General features: G+C 49.5%; 6 protein-coding genes and 1 non-coding gene across 7 annotated transcripts; 3 read left to right on the top strand and 4 right to left on the bottom strand.

Moving 5' to 3' along the window:
* Positions 1 to 41: 41 nt before the first annotated feature.
* Positions 42 to 1,483, bottom strand: BO79DRAFT_224358 (uncharacterized protein; the record flags this gene model as incomplete). The annotated part of the gene is made up of 6 exons (XM_025683666.1): positions 42 to 396; positions 475 to 505; positions 562 to 806; positions 860 to 949; positions 1,009 to 1,238; positions 1,313 to 1,483. The coding sequence occupies 6 exons, from the start codon at positions 1,481 to 1,483 to the stop codon at positions 42 to 44; spliced, it is 1,122 nt and encodes a 373-aa protein (XP_025544744.1).
* Positions 1,484 to 3,966: 2,483 nt separating this feature from the next.
* BO79DRAFT_164945 (o-methyltransferase) lies at positions 3,967 to 5,860 on the top strand. The gene is made up of 5 exons (XM_025679230.1): positions 3,967 to 4,381; positions 4,468 to 4,591; positions 4,668 to 4,791; positions 4,856 to 5,313; positions 5,370 to 5,860. Exons 1-5 carry the CDS (start codon positions 4,058 to 4,060, stop codon positions 5,678 to 5,680), a joined length of 1,341 nt encoding a protein of 446 aa, XP_025544743.1. The 5' UTR covers positions 3,967 to 4,057; the 3' UTR covers positions 5,681 to 5,860.
* Positions 5,861 to 6,262: 402 nt separating this feature from the next.
* Positions 6,263 to 8,957, top strand: BO79DRAFT_27294 (C6 transcription factor). The gene is made up of 3 exons (XM_025687471.1): positions 6,263 to 6,462; positions 6,541 to 7,726; positions 7,780 to 8,957. The coding sequence occupies exons 1-3, from the start codon at positions 6,399 to 6,401 to the stop codon at positions 8,933 to 8,935; spliced, it is 2,406 nt and encodes an 801-aa protein (XP_025544742.1). The 5' UTR covers positions 6,263 to 6,398; the 3' UTR covers positions 8,936 to 8,957.
* Positions 8,958 to 9,776: 819 nt separating this feature from the next.
* On the bottom strand, positions 9,777 to 11,723 carry BO79DRAFT_234765 (nuclear transcription factor Y subunit beta; the record flags this gene model as incomplete). Its single annotated transcript, XM_025684411.1, has 5 exons — positions 11,065 to 11,723; positions 10,577 to 10,687; positions 10,384 to 10,511; positions 10,031 to 10,287; positions 9,777 to 9,978 (listed from the first exon to the last, which is right to left on the bottom strand). The coding sequence occupies exons 1-5, from the start codon at positions 11,222 to 11,224 to the stop codon at positions 9,777 to 9,779; spliced, it is 858 nt and encodes a 285-aa protein (XP_025544741.1). The 5' UTR covers positions 11,225 to 11,723.
* A 364-nt stretch (positions 11,724 to 12,087) lies between these two features.
* Positions 12,088 to 12,384, top strand: BO79DRAFT_206690 (uncharacterized protein). Its single transcript, XM_025682028.1, has one exon. The coding sequence runs from the start codon at positions 12,171 to 12,173 to the stop codon at positions 12,369 to 12,371; it is 201 nt and encodes a 66-aa protein (XP_025544740.1). The 5' UTR covers positions 12,088 to 12,170; the 3' UTR covers positions 12,372 to 12,384.
* Positions 12,385 to 14,177: 1,793 nt separating this feature from the next.
* On the bottom strand, positions 14,178 to 17,486 carry BO79DRAFT_186692 (AP-1 complex subunit gamma). The gene is made up of 5 exons (XM_025680488.1): positions 17,331 to 17,486; positions 17,097 to 17,220; positions 16,846 to 17,034; positions 14,681 to 16,793; positions 14,178 to 14,625 (listed from the first exon to the last, which is right to left on the bottom strand). Exons 1-5 carry the CDS (start codon positions 17,338 to 17,340, stop codon positions 14,530 to 14,532), a joined length of 2,532 nt encoding a protein of 843 aa, XP_025544739.1. The 5' UTR covers positions 17,341 to 17,486; the 3' UTR covers positions 14,178 to 14,529.
* A 322-nt stretch (positions 17,487 to 17,808) lies between these two features.
* BO79DRAFT_t21 lies at positions 17,809 to 17,880 on the bottom strand. Its single transcript has one exon. It is a non-coding gene; the product is annotated as a tRNA-Met (tRNA).
* Positions 17,881 to 24,508: the final 6,628 nt, after the last annotated feature.

Raw genomic sequence — 24,508 nt, 5'->3', positions numbered from 1 at the left:
AAAGAAAAGAACATGCTGGAGACGCCGTCAGTGTAGTCCTCCTATTTTACATGATTATTTGTATTATCAGCACCACCTGACTGTGGCGTCACACTTTCGTACACAATGGTGATGTTATCTGTACGACGGATGTGCCCCATATAATGGCTCTCGTCCCCGTCAACTGTCTGCAAAATGCTATCCTGGCTGCCAACATCTGCGACCATCGTATTGCCTTTGCTTTTCCGGTGTGCGGACCGCTTGCTGCTCCACTTGTTGGACTCGGGCAGTTGTGTACTACTCTCTTTGTATTGATATCTGTTGGTACTTCTCAAACTGCGCTTTCCGAGAATTATTTCGAGAAGCGGTTGTAACGTGGGGATACATGAGGCTAGGATCACGACGTTCGATTCGATACTGTCGAGAATATTGTCAATGTCTGGGATTTTCTCTCAACAACGGCTTGGTGCCACAGAGTAACACATATTGGCTTACCTTGTCCAGATCACAAGATCTGCTGTGGCATCTGCTATAGTGTCAGTCGGACTCCGGTCATACGGCGTTTCGTTATAAGCAACTTACATGTCGTATCGCTGAGATCAGCAAGGCCCGGTAGCTGCATGCACTTAATGATTGCCATTGCACAAGCGCTATATTCTTGTTTGTTAGCGATTACTGATGACAATGAGCTTTTTGAGTTCTTGCTTACACCGCACTCAGGCCCAACGCTGCACACAATGCCAATCTTTTCCGCAGCGACATATGGAGCTTCAGCAAAATGACTGTCGGATAAATGGCCAAATAGAGATCCGTAAAAGCAGATACGGCTATCACTGTTTAGGCTCGGCTTATCTTATCATTCTGTTAGGGTCACACCTACCTCCAGTGAAGATGGCATAGTCCACAAGGATCCACGAGCTCCGGCAATGCGCGCCCTTCGACAGGAGGGACGTGTCCCAAAGAGCTCTTGCTGGATCGCACATGGTAAAGAGCACCAAAATGCAGATGCACGACACCAGTGCCACGAACCCCGTCAGCCCCCACAAGATCGCACGTTGTATAGTTGTCGGATTCAGAAAACGGCTCAACAGGGCTGCCACGGCTAATTTGGGTAAGGCGAAGGATATTATACCCAAGGCGAAGTTGATATAGTTGACTAGCAGAACGAGTTCTAGTCTATCTGCTATGACGACTGCATGTTTTCCATAACCTAGAGCGACATCGACCGTGGTTACTACAGAATATGATATGCTGAAAACCTAATGATCGTCAGACTTTACAGAAAAAGGGCAATTGTGGCAGTCGGACCTGGATAAAAGTGTAATTGACTCACCATTGACGCTGCGATCAGCCAGTCATCTGCACCTGGGTTGCGCAAGACTTTGAGACGGATAAAGAGCCTGGCTGCCACAGCTAGAATTGCAAGACTGGTCATGGCCCAAAAGACAGCCAATATTCGTGGGCCCTTAGTCTGGTGGGCATATTCTGGAGATACAGCAGCCATCGCTTCGTATCCAGCATCCACAGCTTTGGTTGGACATGGATAATTCGAATGCCGCAAGCATCAAACAGTCCTCCGTTGATGTGATTCCAGCAAAGATTCAATTCGCGACTCAGGCTATCCAGAGATCCAGCTAAGGGGTTTACGTACAGTCCTTTCAATGTACTTTGACAGGATTTGCTTTTCCTCTAGTGTCAATTAGTTCACTAGCTGTGCAACATAATCCCTGTCACTTCGAAGGCCGATTACGGACCATCTCGTGCATCCGAAGTCGCCATAGAGTTTCATAGAGAATCTTTTGCCTTCAACCTTTATATTATTCTGGTTCTAGGCTCTGGAGCCGAGACACCTAGATCCAGAGTAATGTAAATTTATTGAAACTCTGACCAGGAATAATGTGCGATCTACTACTGTCTGACACAGACGATAGCATCGAAGCCGTCCAGTAAATCCCCAGGAAAGCAAACCAATAGCGGCACAGAAACGTGGCACCCTCATAAACATCATTTAATAATGTGAAATCACTTTCGGCCTAGAGCCGAGCCTCGATCATATTGTCGGCCGAGGTAACATGCCCGACATATCAGGGTTCAACACACTGTCCGTGTTGGAATAAGCAGGAGACGGTCATTGCTAGATCGAGATTAGTGGATTGGACGCTACTACGGAATAGTTGGGATCGATCAAGGAAGGCAAAGAGCACATGAAATGAACAGGTCCCAATATTAACCGAGCTTCTTGACCTTCCCACAGTTCCGACTTCCGAACGAGCTTCTGCCTGGAGTCCGGTTCCACCAGCGACGGCGCCGGCGCCGGCGTCACGCACCATCTCGCACCGTTCTATCCCTAGCGTATAGTGCAATACTTTAGTGAGTTACGTACGCAGCTTTCTTTGTCCTTTTAGACGCCACTGCCCGCAATTTAGATTGATAATAGAAATTGCTTTTATACATTCAAATATTTCCAGCTAATCGGTGATTTCTGAGATTGCAATACTCCCTTGAGATAGACGATCAAAAGATAGTGCTTGTGCGCAACTTCGAAGCGCTTCCGAACACTGACTACATGTGGCTGAATGTCACTTTCCCCTACAGCAACATTTAAGGCTGAACGTCATGAGCCTATATTGCTTGTCTTACCTGGACGATCCACCATATTCTTGGCACCGCAGAGTTCCCCAACAGCCAAGTACACCGTCGCTACAGGGTCGTACCATAGTGCTAACATTTAACCATCTCCTATTCATAATAAATTATCCATCGGATGTCCCACTATAGACATTGTAACAAGTGGGCAGTTCAAAAGTACGATGCATGCCCGGGTCTATGGATGTCAATGGCGCGAAGTGTGGTGTCATGCGCTATGCGAGTATCCCTGCTAGTCAGCTGTCCGGTTTGCGCAATGATAATTGATTGAAAGCAACCCTTGTCCGTCTCAGGGGTACCTCTGCTTTTGTTACTGAGACACGGATGCTTTTAACAGCACTGGCATAGACAAACTTCACTACGCTCACTGAAACGCGTGGCACAAGTATAACCATTTCGCTGATGCCAGCTACTCCTGGCTCAAGATGAATGAATTACCCCTGGTACTTCGATTCTTGCGATTGTAGGATCTATTGGTATGGACCCTTGTACTTACACGGCACCTATCTCGCGAATCCCGTTTGGCGCCTGTTATTTGAGATAGACTAGTTCCAGAATACGGCGCAGCAGCGGCACATTATAAAAGTGCGCTAATAGCTCTTGGTGCGAAGCCGTCGGAGCCGGACTCTATCTCATGAGCGCACGCCCGTCCTCGAACCCCGTCTATCTCTGCGACAGAATTAATTATACTGCTATTTCCGTGATCTATTTAGTGAGAGTGCCGCACTAAGAAGCTAGGCCAATCCAGTCTCTGACACCCACCAGAAATTGGTGGAGAGACTAACACAATGTCATATTGCCGCTGTCACCTCACTCGTGCGGATACTCTAAACTAATTCTCCGTTCCAACCCCCCATGTCTAGTTACTCACGGTGCCAGCTAGTCACAGAGAGAACATAGAGAAGGAGCTCTGTAAACCCTGTCTGTTTTTTGCCATTGCATCCAGCGATATGGAGCCTGCGTTAATGTAGCACGCGTCTTTGGCCTAGCCGGACCATTGGTATGAACTTTCATTATCTGCCAAGGGCATAACAAGCAACCAATTAGGGTCATTACTACCCCTCTCCAGGGAGTGGAGTCTATTAAGGCGTCGCCGTTACATTAGCGACCCTACTGCAGGTCGCCAGAGTGGGCAGACTTGAGATGAATGACCAGTGGAGGTTGCAGTACCAGGCTTGTCTCCTTGGTTTAAACCCTCGGTGGGCACGGAAGGGAATGGAGGCTAACTATATTGCTCTAGGTATCATGGGAAAAGTATTCTAGTGCGGGCTATATTGCAGTGCTATGGAAGCGCGCAAGGCGAGAAGCCTACATAGGCTTTTCATTCCGTCTGGCTGCCGACCCATATTAAGTAGTAGAAGGCGCCTTTCAAACGGAAATCTTGCATAGCCCTTGTAACTCACTCCGAAAGCATACCCAAAATAACCACACAATGCCTCATAAAAACGGCTCAGGGGCCATTGAACATTATAACAACGGAGATCACATCAATGGCCATCACACCAATGGACACCATACGAAATCCACCCATTCCAACGGCCATGTGCCGTCCCAATCGAACGTGAGCGTGGACACGATTGCCATTTCACCAAATGCACCAGAGGCTGTTCCGGCTCTTATCGACCAGATCGCATCCCACAAATCCATCTCTCTGGAGGATTCACAAGAAAGACTAAGACTGCGAGATGCTGCGAGATCCTTAGCGAATGCGCTGGAGACCCCGCGAGAAGCGATTGTTAGACAGTGCTGGACTACAGTAAGCCCTTGCCTTTTAGTTGGATTTTAGAAGATGTTTTGCGATGTGTATTCTGGCTGAGATCTAACTAACGGTTTCGGCTGTAGGCTACTCTGCACGCTGCTATTGAAACGGCCCTCGCTATGGGTGTGTTCAGCGAGTTATCTCGGGACAAGCCCAAGTCTGTCGCAGAGCTTGCGGTGACTACACAGAGTGATCCGGTCTTGTTGTGTAAGTATCCACTAATCTACTTGCCATCCTGGCATGTATTTCTCAGGTCGAGTTGTGTTTTACTTACGCCTCCCAGCGCGCATCATGAAGCATCTGGCATCTATGAACGTGATCGCCGAAGCGGGACCTGATGAGTACATCGCGACGAACCTCTCGATTACACTAAGTGTGGAGCGATATGGAGATGCTTTCCCTGCCCTGTAGGTGACACCCAGGGTGCCAATGAAAAGGTTAAGGTACTAATATTATATTTAAAAATCCCAGCTCAGGTTGGTTATACCCAGGTATCTACGCTATCCCAGCCTTCCTTAAACAAAACGGATTCCGCAATCCAACCGATCCCACCAAGTCCCCATATCAGCTGGGACAGCGTGTCGACGAACACTTCTTCGAATTGGTACAGAAGAACCCTACCCTTGCCAAACAATTCGGCAACCACATGTCGGCGTACCATCAGGGACGACCGAGCTGGATGGACAAGGGCTTCTACCCAGTCCAGGAGCGGTTGATTGAGGGTACTGAGCTGAGCGAAAAGGATGTCTTCTTGGTTGATGTGGGTGGTAGCACCGGGCACGATGTGTCTGAATTCCGTCGCAAGTGGCCGGAAGTGCCTGGGCGGCTTGTGGTGCAGGATCTCCCTCAGGTTATAGAAACTGTGAAGGACGTGCATGTGTCCATTGACCCTATGGCGCATAATTTTTTTACGGAGCAACCGGTGAAAGGTATGGCTTGAAGTAATTACTTCCAGTGATTGATAGATAGGGCTGACAAGGTTCAGGAGCACGGGTGTACTATATGCATTCGGTTCTACATGACTGGCCTGATGATGTGTGCGGTCATATCCTGTCCAACCTTATCCCAGCCATGAAACCGGGATACAGTAAGCTGTTGATCAACGAGTATGTTGTCCCCAGTCTCGACGCGCATTTCGAGACGACAAGCCTTGACATGATCATGATGTCAATTGCCTCGGGGGAACGGACGGAGAAGCATTGGACTACGTTGATTGAATCAGCGGGGTTGAAAGTAGTCAAGATCTGGACGGTGGAAAAGGGAGTGGAGAGCTTGATAGAGTGCGAATTGGCGTGAATTCAGGACCTGTCTGCGATGCAGAAGAATTTGGTATGAGTACCATGGATCCGATTAGCCGTATAATTTTGTCAAACACTTTATCTCGAGAATGTAGTATGTTGATAAGGAATCTTACCAACGGTCCAGTGAGAGAGAAGGAATGGACGATAGGCGGACTGATAACGGAGCTGACGCCAGGAGTGGATCCCAGGGTGGATAAGCGCACGGAGGAAGACACCGGCTGTCACACAGATGCAGGGCAGGATAATGGAAGGGGGTCCTGGGCGTGGGTAGTAAACTAGGCATGCTTTGAACTAACCATGGGCAGGATGGTAGCATTCAAACGGCGGGCAATGACAGGCTTCCAGAAGACGAGGAGAAGAAGCATCGAAGGTCTGACTAAATTCATTGGAATCGATCAACACCCCGCCACGTGACTCCCCCAGACCCGCCCTGAATGGGCCCCACCCGATTGCCCGTTATCGACCAATCACAACCATGCCGAGCAAAGCAATTCGACTTTCCCGCCTTTTCTCCTCTTCAGGTCTGCCATTTCTCCTCCTCCTTCTCTCTCTTCTTCTTCCCGTCTGCTTGCTTCATTCTCCTCTCCAATCCTTCTGTTCGTGGGTAGATCATGTCCTGATCTGACCTTATGCTCCATCCCTCAGATCTCTCGGATAAGGGATGACGAATTAGCGAGTCTCCGGACCCTTGGATCTGTGTCGATGTTTCGGCAATGACCTCCGCAGCGCACAGCAGTCATCCACCCGCCGGGAATGGGGTGACTAAGCGCAAGTCAGGTACGCTCTGCAATGTTATCAAGGACTCTGCATATCTCTGCTATTCCTCTCATGGTTCTAATGAAGGTTCCCATCTAGGCTCCGCGGCCTGCGTCCACTGCCATCGGCGCAAAGTCCGATGCGATGCCCGCATCGTTGGCCTCCCATGCTCCAATTGCCGTTCCGCGGGAAAGACGGATTGTCGGATTCATGAAAAGAAGAAGCGTCTGGCCGTGCGATCAATCCTCGACCCTGTTCCAATCCGCTGTCGACCACCTCCTGCTTCCTCTGAGCCTACACACAGACACTCTTTGCCCCTCACGGCTACAACCCCGCCTGACGCTTTCACCACCACCTTCCGCGGCGTCCAACCGGAAGTGACAACGCCTGTCGCACCTCCCACCTCAAGCCTACATAACCTTCATCAAACGCTTAATCATAATGTTAATCACCACCCTCCCCATAATGGCACCGGGTCAGCTTCAGAATCTCCGGCATATAACCGTCCTCCGGGCCAGGATGTCTCGGCCGAATCAGACTCACACGCGGACTTGGAGAAACGACTAGTGAAGCTGATCGATGAGGAAGAATCGGGCAGTCGGGAGATTCGTCGGGGTGTGCGAGCTATATATGTGGGCCATGAGCTGTCGAACATGTCTTTCTTGATCCGTCAGCAACGTGACAAGGATGACGACGTGTATCACTTTGCAGGCAATGAGATTCCGCGACGACAGTTAAGGACCGGACATGATCAGCTGCTCATGGATGCCCTCACTTTGCCTGAACCGGCCCTAGCAGATGAGCTGGTCCAAGCTTACTTCGACCACGTCAACCCGGGGTATCCTATCATTGACGAGGACCTGTTCATGGCGCAGTATCGCAATCGAGACCCCGCTGATCCTCCCCCAATTCTGCTGCTACAAGCCATCCTGCTGGTGGGAGCCCATGTCACGCGTCCTAAAGCAGAACGCGATGCCCTGAAGGACATTTTCTTCCGTCGTGCCAAGTGGCTGTTTGATTCCCGTATTGAGCGTAATCGCGATATCCTGGTGCAAGCTGCCCTCCTCTTGACTTGGCACTCAGATGGTGCCGACGATGATGTCGCAGCGAATGCGCACTACTGGGTGGGCGTAGCTGCCAGGATTGCTACTGGTCTTGGAATGCACCGAAATCCTATCTCCAGCCGGTTTGTCTCTCGTGATCGCCGAATGTGGAGGAGGCTATGGTACATCATAGTGCAATTCGACGTTATGGTATCACTTTCCTATGGTCGACCGCAGGCAATGTAAGCAGATACCCCTCCTCTCCTTTCCAATTGGTTGCTGATTTTATACACAGCAATCTCGAAGACTCCGATGTGTCTCCGTTGACAATCTCCGACTTTGAAGGCTGCGGGCCTCGTGTTCAATCCGACTATGTGATCCATTTCTCCGAACTCTCAGTGATGATCTCGTACATTGTTCGAAGCCGCTTCGGACTACGAGTGAGTCCAGAGCGCCGTAAAGCCGTCCTCCTAGAAGCCGACGAAGCCCTTGCCAATTGGTCTTTGAAATTGCCCGATAAATTACGTCTCCGAGCATCCGACATGGACCCCTGGTCCGCCATGCTCCATCTCACCTACAACAACTTCCTGATCCTCCTCCACCGCCCACACCCCCGAGCTTCCGCCTACTCAGACGACTACGGCCCGCACGACGCCGAAATCTGCAGCGCAGCTGCAGGAGTCATCACCTCCATCTTCGAAGAACTCCGACTAAATGACCGCCTCAAGTTCCTCTGGTACTCCGGCGTCCACACCCTCTTCACAGCCATGATCCAAGTCCGCGTCGAACTCCGCTTCTCCAACCCCGTCCTAGCAATTAACGCTCTCCGCCGCTTCGACTCAGCCTCCTACTCCCTTCGCGAACTAGCAAGCTACTGGTTCCACGCCAACACCATCCTTCGCCTCTTCGAAGACTCCAGACGCCTCCAAGAAGACCTCCGAATGGCCACCAGCGAACGACCACCCCGCCGCTTCAGCAACCCTCAAGACCAACTCAAAACCACCCTACACTCCACTACTTCCACTTCCACTTCCGCACCCACAACAACGCAAACAACACGAATCCCCAATCCAAACCCCACAGACCGCCCCCTCCCCTTCGAAGTCCCCACCCCAGACTCCTCCACGAACCACCTCCCAACAAGCCCACACCACAACCACCCTCAACCTCAGCCCCAACAACAACAACCTCACCATCATCATCTAGACGCCTGGATCCCCCCACCTCCACCCTCCGCCACCATGACCCCCGTCGTCGACGCCATCGACGCCGACGCACCCCGCGAATCCCTCGACTGGCGCCAACTCTTCTCCTTCACGGATCTGGACCAACCCGTGCTACCAATGGCCATGGAAGGACTACCCGAGTTAGAGGATGAGTGGCGTCAGATCTACTGGCAGGAGACTCCGATGTCGGATCTTCTGTTAGATGGAGGGTGGATGCATGGATAACTATCTCGTATCTTAGGTGTCTGGATCTGTGGTTGCTTTCCTGTCAATTTAGCGAGTCGTGATATCTTTTTTTCTTGGTTTGGTTAGATTTGCATTCTATTCCTATGATGATGACTATGATGATGACATCTCGTTTTTGTTTCTTTCTATCGATCGTCCCGTTGTTTATATGATGGACAGTTAGCCCGTTCTTCTCTTGAGTACGTACGTAATTAGGGGGATTCAGGTTACACCGCGCAAGCCGTTCATGAACTATTTCCTGTCGTACAGAATTCATCTAGCGGTAACCATAAGACTTGGCTTCTAGTGTACGGTTTGAAATGCAACCACGTGATTTTTTTTTTTAGCTGTCAGGGACAGTGAAGTCCAATCCGTGTTCTATTTGTGAGGTTCCTGTTGTCTTCTTCTTCTTCTTCTTCCTCCTTCTGAACAGTATCCCATACTCTGCAATAAATAATGACAAAGACACACATACACACGCAAATAATAGATACTCAACTCAGACAATAATTACATGTAACTGGCCCCCTAGCAATCGGGTGTGGGTAACCCCTTTTTCTCTGGTCAACCATAACGCGCAGATGAATATTGTACTCGTAGGCATGAAAATATATGGGCAATTTCTCTCTCTTTTGGTTGGCTTCATGTTGAGAGGTGAGTTGCTTTGGTTATATGGAGGTGACTGAGAACGCCAAGTGGGCCTGGCAGGTTCGGCTAGTGCTCCAGCCGGTTGTAGAAGAGAAGATGAAGAATCAGAAGCAAAAATAAACCAAATCATGGGGGAAAAACTATCTCTCGGCTCCGTTGTTTCTGTCGTATTGCTTGATTCGTGTTCGTTCCGTTAATATCCCGTAAGTAACCCATTGTATCGTACCGCGTAATTAGGATCGCTGTACAGGGAGTAACATCCGGAAACGTTCGTCGCTTGGGCCTGTGATCCCAGCCGCCTTTCATGCTGGAGACGAGGGGCATCCAGCCTCTGCAGGGGTGAAGGGAGGCTGATGTTCGAGTCTCTGCTTGTCCGATTCTGAAGAAGACCCTTGCTGCAGGATAGTCGTCAAGTCCAGCGGATGGTTCTCCCGCACAGTAGCATACTAATAAGATTCACCGGTGGTGCCGTTGTGCGGCTGGCCGACCATCGGGGGGTAGCCATAGGCGGAAGTGTCCTGCTCAGACGGGTCCAAGCTTTGGTTCATGATATTGTTGGCGCTATCAGCAGCATCAGGAAACCCTGCACCAGGTCCCATTGGACGGCCACCAGGACCGGCAGGCCCGGGGGCCCCTACGGGCGCGCCAGCACCATATCCACTGCTTGTTGGACGGTTCTGGTGCTCGCCTCTTGCGGATTGGGTCTAGAGGAATAATTAGCGTCCGGATACGTCATGAAACTCAATGTCGCCTGTTACGAGGAAAGGCAACATGATTGGGGACGGTTGCACAGGTCTCACCTCGCGATACTTGGACAGGTAAATCTTAAGGGCCTCTGCATAGTTTTCAAACCCGAGGGAGGTCATGGCGAATAGAATGTCCTCCCCGTTGACGGTCTTGCGCTTTTCCTGCTGGCATTTCTCGGAGGCTACGGACAAATGGGTAAGACTCCGTCAGTGAAAGAGCTTGTAGAGCAGGTGTGGTCGCACCAACCTTCGCTAGTGATGAATGAGATAAACTCGCTCACACATTCTTGCATACACTCCTTGGCCTCCTTTGCGATTTTGGCATTTTCAGGCAAGGCCAGCTTCATGATGCGGGCCACTTAATTTGCAACATTAGTATCTTGACATGGTATCAACTGTGATATATGCGGGGGTCGCAGGCATGAATGAAAGTTATCAGGCGTCTTTTACTTCCAGACATTAGGAGGGTAGGCGGGCTTATATGATGGGGAATGCGCGAACAACCAAGAGACAAATGAGGGAAGAGCACGGAGAGGCGTTATCCAAGCCATGAAAACTCAAGTCACAAAACATACAAAAGGACTGGCGGTTAGGATCAAATAAAGGCAACGGGGGTGTGCGGTTGAGGGGGGTGGGTGAACCATCATAGTAGGGCAAGAGGCGGTTGACCAGCAGATAAACGTAAGGTACGCGCAAATCAGGAAAAAGAGAAAGCTGCAAGGGAACGCAACTAACCATTTGCAATTGGCAGCCATCTATCCTGCTCCTTCACCTCGAACTCTCCCTGACCCTGCGCCTGAGTGTCTTGTTGGTCCTTATCCATTTGTTCCTGGTCTTCACCCGATTGAACTTCGGGTTCCACCTCCGGTTCCTTCGAGGGAGAGGTCGACGACATGATTTTTAGCTGTTCTGAGAACGTGCAGAGATACTGGATTTAGAACGGGGGCTTGTCTCTAACTGCTCTGTTGGCAAACCACGTCAGAGCTGCGTGCAGCACGCGGTGGATTCTCGATCTCGCGCGCTATGATACAGCCGCGCCAAGGACAACGAGGGTGCGTCTGGCTGGGCAGCGATTCGCTTCACGACAGCCTGAACGGGGAAAGACGGGCGTAGTTGCGCGTGTGGGGGATTGGCAATGCTTCTGCGATAGTCCTGCTTTAGCGTCGTGAGCAAGGACCGGCGGGATCTATTATTCGACGAGGAGGGTGGAGGGAGGGGGGTGGGTTGTGTGTTTGGTCGCAGCAGGCGTTTCTGTTTGTTATTGTTTTCTAAGGTACTTTAAATCTGTCTTGCCTGTCTGTCTTTTTGGGATTCCAAGCGCGTTTTCTTTTTCGTAGTTCTTTTTTCTTTCTTTTTTGATTTATTTTCTTTCTTCTTCTAAATGGAAAGATCTGATTTGATTAGCCAGAGTAAAGATGGATACAGCACCAGAAACCTGGAAACTCTTTTTTTTTTTTTTGGCAAAGCCCCTGTGGCTCAGTGTGGAGGGAGGTTTAGAGGGCAGCGCGCGCGCGACTGCAGGAGTGGTCACGTCAGCAAGCCATGCGCACTTGACAGTTTCCAGCAGCCCGGAAGATCTGGGAACAAGTCGGGGCGGGATGTGACGCGGGTAATGCAACACGGAAGTAACCGTGGGTCAGACTGGCAGTGTGGCACGTTGCGCAGCTGGGAAAAAGCAGCAAAACCAACAATTAAAGAGGGAGCAACCGACCAGGCGATTGGATCAAATTCCGGTGGCCCACGACGCTGGGGGATGGATGGGGCGTGTAGAGTTATTGGCTTACCGTCCAGTAGAGAGCAGGCAAATGGTCGTAGGGCAGGTATTACTGGGGACGGCCGCGATGCGCGCAGCAATCAATTGGCGAACCAGAAGTCCCTGGCAAGACGAGCAACGATCACTGGTTGTTGCGAGAAAGTCCCCCGACACCAATGAGATCGGACGGAGATCTAGATATAAACGGTGGTTTTCCAACGGAGGGGACTTGATAGATGAAATTGATGATGATGCTAGATTTAATGGAATCGCGATTGATGAGTGTTGAATGCTTGCTCACTCTCAAGAGATAGATGAGAAAGAGAGAGAAGAGGGAAGAGAGAGAGAGAGTGCAAGAGAGTGAGAGACCGAAAGGACGAGGAAACGCGCGACGCTGCTGATGGCCTCAGGACTCTATTACGCTCCCCTTACGCGGTATCCTTGTGTATTGGTCTGTTTTCGGAAAGGTGCAGACCCTCAATTGCGGGTGAGGGGAGATGAGGGGTGTCACAATACGGTATTACACGTGATGTCGGCCTGACATCGTCATCATCAAGTTTGCCAGAGATGAACCATGCGATCGACAATTGGGATACATTATTTCGGGTCACTCTGTCGCGAATATATTACGGAGCATCTGCAGTATAGTAAGTTTCAGATTTGGCTATCTCCGAGCTCATCCGGCTCGAGCGCAAGCTTTCCCCATAATCGAGGCTATGGCCCCCGTTGATCTGTATCCTGCATCTCTCTGGTCTGACATCCCATGAGCTTGCACTATGGGCAAATTTCTGGCCAATCTAGAGTCCACATCTTGAGCAGACTGAAATAAGAGGCGTTGCTACCCTGGCTGAGACTGCATGGTCAAATGTACCGAGTTCATGCATGGATGTAGAATCCTGGCTGAAGTGTGGACCGGATAGCAGGTGTCATATCAGGCACCAATGTATAACTAAATGGATCCTTCAATCTTATACCCAAATCGTCAAACAAAGCAGTCAAGGATGACCGCATGGAAGCTGCTGATAAACAAGTACGTAGTAGTAACCACTGTCCACACCACCACCTTGAGGATTCCTCTCTTCAAGTGTGAAACAGCCTACTTTATGGTTGTCATCAGGCGAGACTACTAAGTGGGACCTCTGCAGCCCAACGCTCAGAAGATGGTGGGGATAAGGAACAAAGGCATCCATCCACCAAGTGCTTCATTTACGTTATCATTAACTTTGCAGGTTCATACCCAACAGTCACCATCATTACTACTTGTGAACTATAAAAGTAACAAGGAGGGAAGGATCTTAGGCCAGCACTCAGGAGCCATGACCTCCAAGTATCACATCACAATCACTTATCTACATACAAAGCGGCCTGAGGCTATCATGAAGCAGCCAGTAAGAGAGGCCATCGGCGTCCTTGTGCCTGGACAATGTGACCAGTAGAGTAGATCAAACTTGGGCGAAGCAAGCAGCCTTAATCCGGTCGGCTGCAGCTTAGACGCCTTGTCCCACTGAAGCCAACTCATTCGAGCCACACCCCTCCCCTTCGACGCATAAGCGCCTCGAGCGAATTGGTCAATATACGCGCCCTAGAAAAACCCGCCGGGAAACCAAACCTGAGTCAAATAGAGGAGACATCGTTGAAGAAGATGATAAGGAAGGCTTCAACACCATGCAAGAATGTAAGATTACTACTAACAGCTATCATATAAATCAATCATTAACTTCCTGACCAGCATCATCAAACAAAAGCTTAATGTCTCACTTCTCGCATTTCAGACTGATGAAATCTTCCTCGACCCGGCACTGCTCATTAGGCACGAGTGCATCGGAGGCCGCAGCTGTCTCTGGTAGAACTCCGGTCCCTGTCGATTTGCCTCATTCTGTTATCGATGACGTGTGGAACTTCTGATTCTCTGTCTCACCCGGTTTTGGGTAGTCATAGTCACAATCTTGGTGGTTTGGGGATTGCAAAGCATCACTGAAGCGCAAACAAACGACCGTGCGATCACCGGACACTTGTTGTTCACGCCGCAGTCGCAAATCTCCTAACTCCGAGATATATACTAATCATTACAGTAGAAGTCCGTGGTAAAGTGAAGAGGAACATTTTCATTTTAGACCCCACATATGGGGAAACCGGCCACTCCTAGGCCGCCTCAGCAACATACCAAGCATTTACATAGAAGGCAAAGGGAACACATGACAGCGAAGGGAAGAGATGATGAAAATGGAGAGCTAGAAACGGACCGGGTATGTATGAACATGCATGTATGTAATGTGAGGAACTATGAATGGTCAAGTAGGTAGACTTCTCCCAAGGGTTGGCTTGCTTGCTTCCATCCTCCCTCCTGATACAATAATTGGGTTGATAAAGTAAGATTAGATGGGCGGTCTAAAAGGTTCTTGTAAGGTGAATATAAGGGTTTATGAAAGAATGGCCTTGGTGACCGTTCACGGCTCGGTCCAGTCCACCTGGTCTGTTACAGGATCGGAACCGTCCTTGGCATACGTGATACGGAGACGAAGGCGGAGCTTAGGTGGGAGGGCCTGAAAGAACATTAGTCAAAGGCAATCAAAAATGTCATGGTTGGTTTTAGCTTACCCCAGTGAGTGCTGCAACTTTGAGCATCTGGATACCTTCGTCACCAGCATCGAGATCAGCCTTGTTGATCGCGCTGAGCTGTAGCTTCTGACTCTTGGGCACGGCTGCTTGCAATCCAACATTGGAGAAGCGGCCAAAGCTTGAAGTGTTGCGGAAACGAGCCTGAATCTGCGCACTCCCACCGCTGCCACGTTGGACCTGGAGGGCAAGGGAGAGGTCGTTCTTGTTGAAGGCCGTGTGAGCAGGAGCCGCCGAAGGGGCAGGAGCGGGTGCGGGCGAGGCAGAAGATCCCAGGCCTGCTAGGAGATCCAGAGAAGATGCAGGCTCGGCAGGTTTGGGAGACGGCGTGCTTCCGTTCGTGTTGAACAGGTCCATGATAGCGCTGGTACTGGCAGATCCTGCAGGCTTCTGTGCGGGTTGAGGAGAAGGTGAGGATAAGCTGGAGTCGCCGCCGAGGATATCGGCAAGGAGATCAGCCGTATTCTGAGAACCGTTGGTAGTTGGGCTGGTCGGTGGGGCGTCGCCGCCCATGAGGTCCAGAAGCATGTCCTGCTCGGCCTGTTTGGCAGGCTTCTTGGACTTATCTTTCAGAATCTTGCTCTGGCGCTTCTTGGTCGGTGCGCCCAACACTCTTTGTTCTTCGCGGATCTCAGGCGGGGGCATGCGTTCGAGAACTCCACGACGAATCTGGTCGTAGCCGAACAGGTTGACATACTCGACAGCCCGCTGTTGAATCTCAACACTCAGATCGGCAGTCCGGCTGCTGAGGAAGCGACGGAGCCGCTCAACCTGTGCTGCATCGGACATGCGCACGGTAAGCTTCATAGAGGCCGTAGTGATGTACTCCACCACTGTTTGCGTGGCGTATGTGCTATTGAGGATGTTGGTGAATAGGTCAACAATGTCGCTCTCCCTGACCTCTTTGACCAGCTCCTCTTCCTCATACTGACCGCCACGGAGAAGGTTGTCACCGTACTCGCCAATGACCCAGGTAGCCGCAAGGGTAAGGCCTTCTTGTGAGATGTCTTCTTTCAGCGAGAGATAAAGCTTCTGCACAGAGTAGGTCTGCAGCTCTGGTGTGGTGGCGATGAGGCGAACAAAGGACGAGAGGATCTGCTCCTTAACATAGGCACCGGCAAGCTTGAGTACTCGGAGAATCGTATCAACATGCCAGCGTTTGTTGGGGGCATATCGGTCAGCAGCGATACCAATCTGAGTAGTCATGGCTGGCTTGAACTCGTTGTCGGCAACTTCCAGGAAGGCGAGCAGCTCGCGAACAAGAACACGCACGTTACTCTCATTGATCAGCATGAAACTGAGATCAAGGGCACGCCGTCTGATACTGATGTCTGGGTCGCGGAGACACTCCAGGATGGTGTTGCGGTGCCGCTGAACGGCATTGGGCTCAATTGCAACAACTTTGTTCAGCGTGTTGAGAGCAACGTAACGAATATTGTTGTCCTTGTTGGTCAGGAACTTTCCAAGGATGTTGACACCGAGCACCCTCAGTCCAGAATCTGCTTCGATATCGAGAATGGTCAGGACAGCCTCGTAGAGAATAGCGTTGCCGACGTTCTTCGTCGAATCAGTGTTGGTGGCCACCTGGGCCAAAATGTCGTTGATCATTTCGCTGGTCGCCGCATCCCCTCTTCCTAGTACTCTGAGAAGGCGCAGTATCTTCACTTGAAGGAAGGGATCGGTGATACCGGAGACGTCATGTTCTGGGGCGTATCCCGAGGTGGTCAACCCCTTTAGGGAGCGCACAAGACCTCCAGCCAACGGCCGGAACATCTCGATCACACCCTCCTGTCCTTCTTCCGCTTCCTCAGCTTCACACATGTCAATCGCAAGTGTTAAACCGCACAGCAGAACACCGTGGTTCCTGTCCGACAGAAGAGTCTTTGCCTTTTCCAGGAAATGCTCCTGCAGGTCGGGAACCTTGCGACATACACGCATAGCACACAGCGCCGCCTTCCTCCGAATATAAGGGTTTGCAGTAGACATTAAATTTTCAACTTCGGGGAAAAGGTCTCGGGACATTTCGACGGAGGCGATATTGCCCAGGGCGCAGAGGGCCAAGCCGACGATGTATTGGTTGGAGTGATTAAGGTCACTGCAAGACATCAGCCAGGAGATTCTACGCCGATCTTGCATACGAAACTCACTTCTTCAATGAGTTCGTTACCAGCGTCAAAACTTCTTGGTTCTCATCCAGTAACAGCATCGTTCCCAAGTATCCCAGACGCTTGTCGGCGAAACGGTGGGAGGCCAGTAGCTTCAGACATTCGATTTGACCAAAGTGTGTCCGTTCACCGAGTGTGAATAAATAGAGAAGCTTGGCCACATTGTTTCTCCTGCGCAAAGAAGTAAGCGGCGGGTTCGAGGGGTTGTAGAGGTTGGCGGTGCCAATGCTAACCGGATGCCCGAATCATGGCTCTCTTCCCTGAAAGACGCACGGATGGCCGCACTCTCCTTTTGAATGACTGCTCGTTCATCGGCGATTGTTTTGGCAGACCGCACATTTCGGATAAACTGCTTGACTATATGTGGTAGGCGGGAGAGGGGGCGACAGTTAGCGATCGAATTCCGGGGACAGGGGCATGGGAGCAGTATAGCAATGTGGGGGAGGGTTCAACACAAGGACACCTACGGGATGCCATGGCGGCCACAAGGACCCCCGGATGGGGAGGTGAAGAGAAGGGAGAGGATCGACGTAAAGGGGAGGGTCGGAGAAAAAGAACGGATGCGAAGAGACCAGTCTGCGCAATCCGGAGGTCGGTGATATGGAGGAAATAAGAATGACGGGGTCAGGGAGTAATGGTCGGATGCAGCAGCAGCAACGCAGTCGTCGAGAGCCTCGCCCGTCCTTTGCGAGTTGGCCGGCTTGGCATCCCTCAAGGGCGGCCGGCGCATCACGTGCTGGAACAGTGAGCTTAATCACGGAGAGTAAAGCTAGCAACGAGCGAGTTAATCATGAACCTTTTTCAGAGCTTTGAAAGGCCGGTAAATAATTCTTCGCGGGTGTTAAAATGTACTTTGAGCTGGGACTGAAACGATCAAAATAATAATGATCATCAAAACTGAGGAAGAGTAATGAGGGGAAAAAAAAAATATAAAAAGAAATCAAATAGCATGTCCTGGTTTCGATCCAGGGACCTCCGGGTTATGAGCCCGGCGCTCTTCCCCTGAGCTAACATGCTTGGGTTGTTATAATGCCTAGCTAACTTTAGTACTATATACCAAGCCTAGTCTCGGTTACTTCTTAAGGCCCTCGGGGAAAAAGTCAATCAAATGGAAGGACCTATATATATTGTGCGACACAATATGAACACATCAAGTCTGGTCAGATTACTGCCCACCAATAACTTTCTGATATGCATAAACTGAATGTATATAGGAAGATTGCTACATTAGAACACAGTAGCAGTTATATATTCCTCTCCTAGGCCTAGTACTACTACCAAACACTACAGCTTCTCGAAGGAGCTCACAGAGCACAAGATATCTTAAGTTACTGGACAGGAACATCAAGTGATACATCGATAGAGGCAGGGCCTTTTACTTCCCATCTACCTGGCAGTGCAAGCCAAGCAATGAACCTGATACGTTTATCCGGTCATATAGTACTGAACCTGGCGGTGAGATGCAACCAAACTGAGCCCGATAATATAACTTTGTCATGGCCCACAGCACTGACAACCCAACAGATCAACATCATGATCATCGAACTCCAACTTTCGTTACCATCGCAAAGGAAATTACGGAACATACCATGTCAACTATTTTTGTCCATCATTGAACCATGGATCTCAGCAGCTTCAGTATGAGTGTATAATTCTGGACGGTGAAGAGTAGCAAGCAACTAACGGACAAACATTCAGCCAAGCCGTCCTCACTGGAGCTCTTCCACGTCAGCCGATGGATCCCTGTAAGCTTATCATTTAACGATACCATCGGATACGAACGGATTCCGGAGAGATGAATCAGCCGGCTGTAAGACATGCAATCAATCGATCGATCGTTATGATCTTTCAGGCTCTCTCCATGCTCATAGCATAGTTACTAGGGGATCATACCATCACGAACTTCCCCAGGAACAAACGAGAGCAAATACTGATAATCGAACACTTCTAGAAGCAAAACAATCGATCGCGAAGTACCACATCTGTCACCTATAGGTGGGGTAAATAATCGATTAAAAAACACGTGCATTTTTTTTTTCTCGCAGAACACCGGTCCCAACACTGGATCATCCACCACGCTGCTTCACTACTGGCTCTCAGTCCGGGTCGGCAAACCATGGATCAAGTCCCTCTTTCATTCCCGCAAGCCCCTCCGAGGGACCCAGAATAATCACACTGAGTAGTCAGTAGACACTAGACAGACTAAGTAACCATGCTGCCTGTGCCCGCGCAAGTGAAAGTTCCCATTTCCCAATGTAGCTTGTTAGTCTCACACTTCGAACAACTTGACTAACTAACCTACTGACTGTCTCCTCCGTATTACTGATAATCGTAAACTGACATATGTCCTCTTTATTGCCGTTTTGCGTCTTCGTACATGATACGTATCTAGCAACCTACCAATTAGGAACTTAACGCCAGTCCAAAACAAATAATCCTCGGATTTGCCAAACTGTTCTTCAACTACAACCCTTGTTTAAATTAGCAATATACAAGACACAGATCCATACCTGCATAACCGCAACAAACCGATCGATCATCCACCACTCATCACCCATTCATTCATTCAATCATCCATCGAACGAACCAAACCAAACCAACCCAACCAACCCCGCCTTCACAATCTTTGTTGCCTGTCTACTACCTGTTCCATCTCTCGGCCTAAATCCGCTTCAAGGCCCCGGAAACACCATACACACGCAGCCAGCCCCAGCGGCACCACCAGCCAGCCAGCCAGCCAGGCTATACCCTAAGATCTATTATTGCCTAAACCGAAGATCAGGCAGATAAAAAAAAAGAACATTTGTCCATTTGATCTATCCATCTATCCACCTATCTAGTGGCGTACAGGGGTGTGTGTGACTGTGTATGTCAGTGGCTGCCCATCAAAATAAACCCCCCAAAAAACAGGCCCACGGACCACATCCATTCCATTAGTCTCGCCGCCGCGTGCAAGCACGCATACCCTGCACCCAGTGCGGAAAGAAGAAAAAAAGAAAGAGAAGAAATGAGCACAGAGTCAATGACAACCTCACTCCGACGCCGCCACGCAGACCAAGAAGAGGATGTGGATGTGTGTTGTAATCCTGGACCTTACAACAAACGACGAGCGTCGTCTTTCTTCGGCCATGTATCTGGCTACACTACGAACAATAATAACAATACTACTAAACAGACAGCGGAGAAAAGCCGCGATGAGTCCTGGTCGTTAAAGAAGTTTCTGAGGAGACATGTTAGCACTCGTCGATATTATCGGGTTCTGGAACGTGAGCCGAATCGGTTGAGGAAGAGGTTTACTCAGTAGTGATTTGTAACTATTGATTGGAAATGAGATGATTTGAAATGAAGATATGGGAATGGGGTGTGAATGTATTTATTTATTTATCGACTTGGGACTTTGGACATGGTTTCGATTGTTGTTCTGGTTGTTTATTATTGTGATGATGATGCCTGTCGTTATTATCATTGTTACTTATGGTGCTGGGGTTTCATAGTATATTCTTGCTACTATACTACGATTGCTCAGATCGATGGCCAGAACCATCGTATTCCTATGCTTACTAGTACTACTACTACTGGTGTTGTGCTACCATTCATTCCCACGGATTCCGCTCAGCGCCCAACCGCGGAATGGTTGGTGGGTATTACTATCTACTATCGGCACCCGCAGGAAATTTCCTCCCACGTTAATTTGTTTCTTTCATTGGACTACTATCATGTACGCTTATCAGTGGGCGGGTGTCTCTTCCTGGTTCCAATGTCACGATCATCTTCTCTCTGTCCCAGGGATCATTGGAATGAACGGATGTGTTAGGATGACGGAGTGATTATCTCTTTTTTTTTTTTTTTTTTCTCTCTCTCATAAATTGCATTTTTCTCTTTCCTGTTCTAGACATCATTTACTTTACCCATTTCCACCCAGACCTGAGCCATGGCTCCTCAAATTTTTATTTTTATCTCGGATCTTGGCGTTGGTACTAACCAAATATCCCCATCGTACCGTATCTCCCAAATGAACTGCCCGAACTCCGGTGTTATCCCGACGACAGATATTGATTGAAATTATATTGGGCGCAGGAAGCCGTCGGACATGGGCAATGGGTCCAGATTTGATTTATGGAGTCAGTCCCCTCCTAACAACGTGGCGCGCACGTCCGTTAGAGACTAAACGGGTCTGGTCGAATCTAGACTTCTTTTCATGTCTCACTTTTGTTCCGTAGTTCGGTGGACTTGGGTTCGGGGCTTTGGTGTGGAACGATGACCGAGCTTGAGTCGAGTCGAGTCCAAGATACCATCCCATCCATCTCGATGCGTTTTGGTGATGCCACATGTAATGTAGGTATTTGCCTGCTTAGGTTTTTTTAGTGGTGGATGGGTATAGTGAGCATGCGAACCACGCAGCAAAGAATCATGAAATAATAGTAGTAGTAAAATGTTGGCGGATAGATGTCGTAGAAAAGCACTTATGCATGCATGCATGCACGCACACAGAGATTGTAAGTTCTGTCTGCCTGCCAGCCTGCCTGCCAGCTCAACCCGACGTGGTGCCTTACAACACCTCCCGGGCTTCACGTTAGCTCCGTGCCAAGGGAACCAAAACAAGATTTTTCTTCTTTCTTTCTTTCAACGTTCGTTGGAAGTGGAGTGGACTGGCTAAATCGCTGGCAGTTGAGTTTTGAGTTTAATGCTTGGACGTTATAGCATGTATGTATAGATGTGTGTGTATGTATGTAGATGCAAATGTCTGGTTGCCTTGACAGTCGGATATGTCATATCGGGTGTCTGTGATCTGGTTGATGTTAGCGATGTGCGTTTTAAGAATGTAGTAGTTGCATCTGGTTGCTGGCCTTGTGGTTTGGGCGCCTCGGGCTGGTGGTCTACATACTGCACTGGTCGGAACATTGGAGTGTGTTGCAGTCTTCCATGGTTTGGTCATGGCTTTGTTGTTGAGTCTGTGGTGAATTCCGCGGCATTCCGATTGTGCATATGTTGGATCGAGTGGATGTGTTCAATTTCTTATATGGATGGTGTTGATTGATGCTGCAATTGAAGTATTATTTGTTCGATTCTATATATAAATATCGAATCGACAGCATAGTGCAGTTGACGGAGGTCTGTTCGGGGAAACCACATTAGTGATATTAGCTATTATAGGAAGGAGCTAGGACATGTAATGTTCTTGTGTGAAAAGACTAGTTAGACACCATATAGATGGTGTGAACTGGCATAATGAGATATTGGGTAGAAGTCTCCTGGGAGTAGTAGGTGTTATTACGCCGGTGTGTTGAGTTGTATAGACTGTCGCCAGGGCAATCCAACAGCAGCATATGCTTCTGCATATGTAGGATGTATATACTTCAGAAAAGAGTAGAAGAATTTGCGACGCAAGGATGAAGTACTAGTATTACTATTCTGTATGGAGTGCAGAGTGCATGGACGTATTGAATGCAGTGCCCATCCACACTGCAGCACAGCGTACTGGAATGGACATTTATATTGCAGCGCATTGCTGCATGGTTCTCCTCACTCATACTTATCATTAAATATACTCCGTTGCCTATGACACTTCAGCAGCTCTGCAAAATACTCTGTAGCCCAGCAGGTAACACAAAATGCGAAGGGTAACGTACCCGGCTATCCTAATAAGTTGGGGAGTCAGGTACCAGAAATGGTTGGATACACAACCGCTTCTTAATGTTAGGAAGACCCACACCCCCTCATAGAAGGGAAATTAATCCGCCTATCAACAAGGGCGTTCACACCCAGACTGTTCGGTGATAATTTACTAGTGACTGAATTCTGATTACGAAAACCCACAATATGGATGCTCCATATGGCCGATGGAGCATGACATGCATAGGTAGCGGAGGACGCACGATTAGTTATCTGTCTATCTAGAACGAGGGGGACGCCGGGACTAGACAAAACATACTACTGATACCAAGAAAACTCTGGGCGTCCTGTGCGTTTAATTAGAGCTGCCCTAAAACCATGGTACTGGGAGAGTTGGCTACCTTTCCCTGCCTACCCGAATGCTGTACACACTGAACTCTCCGAGTGAAACCCGATTAGCAAGGGTTGACGGCCACCTGCTCTCGCCTCAGTACATGCAAGGCAGGAAAAGCTAGCCGCTGCTTTGTGCTCCAGCGGGTGTTAGTCAGACGGAATGTCTCACTCTCCCATCTCGTGCCTCTCATTACACTGAGATCTAGCCGGGTCTTCAAGTAATCAGGAACATTGGTCCACTGATTTGCGCCGGATGACCCTTCAAACCTATGGGTATATCGCGAGGGGGTGATGGTCCGAACTCAATGGACGAAGTCACGAAGTAGACAAACTGACAAGCTTGAGACTAGTAGGAGTGTATCGGTAAGTAGTAGTCCGATGATGCGCCGGGCCAGCAGATGTCATGACAATCACAGGCTCTAAGCACGAGATAGGTATCCGTAACGATGAGAGAGATCGTTAACGTTTACCTAAATCGGGAGCTTGACAGGATGCCAGCAACATTGTGTAGTCACTAGACAGTATCAAGGTCAGTAGTAAAATTGCGCGACTACTCTGCGCTCTTCCAGCTCTAATGCAGCACGCGCGTAAGTGGGCTCGCATGGGCCTGGCTTCGGCATTTCCGGTCGAGTACGAACCAACTGAAGACTCGAGTGGGCTAGACACCAACTCGCTTGTTCTCAATTGTTTTGTAGGGACTAGGGAGAGCCGGGCCCGAGGAAGCAATCTGCAAGGACCAAAGTAAACAACAGGAGATTATTTCCGTTGCCGGGGTTCGGCGTGGTGATGACTCAGGTCACTCAAACTCGGGAGAGTCGAACCGCTCCCAGTCTGATCGCAGCTGACTAGAGTGAGCCACTGACGCAGGTCGATACTGTCCAGGCCTGCGACTTTCTCATTTCGAACAAACGACCGGATTAAAATCACGGTGATCGACGGACTTCGCACTGAATCTGATGTTTTGGAGTTCTCAACCTTTGGGACCCTAAGGTTTTTTAGTCGGAAAAAAGAGGCCCCACTGTAATTGCGAGCAGCAGCTCCCTAACTGACAATGGAGATTCGACCGTTACGGGTTACGGGCGGTTTACGTTATTGTGATGGGTGCTGCACGCTTTGGCCAATGCATACTCGACCTGTCAATGGCTGTCAAAATTGTCAATTTATTAGCTTGTGGCCAGCGGAAATTGGATGGGCTGGGAGCGGGAAGTTTAACATGAACTCCCATCGTGGTACTCCATCCACCCCTGTTTGATGTGGGCGGTACCTGACTAAAATGTGTCAGAGTGGTTTTCAGGTGATGGAAGAGTGCAGAAGAGTGAAAAGTCAGCCAAGTCCGACCGATGGAGATAAGTAGTATCAGGTGAGTAAGACACTGCTGAGTAGGATTACTTCATACGATCAACCAGCAGAGATACCTATCGGATATCAGTGGTCAAGTACCAATCCCTAGCTAGCCCGCCAGACTAGGAACGAACACAACCCACCCACCAAACTTCTACACTGCATCTCTGCTGGTCTGGATCTTTGATCGTATCGGCTGGTAAAATTGTCATCGGCTCTAACAAACTCGGTTGAAGCCAAGCTAAGATTTTCGCATCGCGGTTATGGCTCCTGTGGACGGTGTCTCCCCACCCCAAGA

The sequence above is a fragment of the Aspergillus costaricaensis genome (assembly GCF_003184835.1).
Source record: "Aspergillus costaricaensis CBS 115574 unplaced genomic scaffold BO79scaffold_2, whole genome shotgun sequence".
In the NCBI taxonomy this organism is placed as follows: domain Eukaryota; kingdom Fungi; phylum Ascomycota; class Eurotiomycetes; order Eurotiales; family Aspergillaceae; genus Aspergillus; species Aspergillus costaricensis.
Note: the sequence above shows the minus strand (reverse complement) of the source record. Positions and strands in the feature narration are given on the sequence as shown.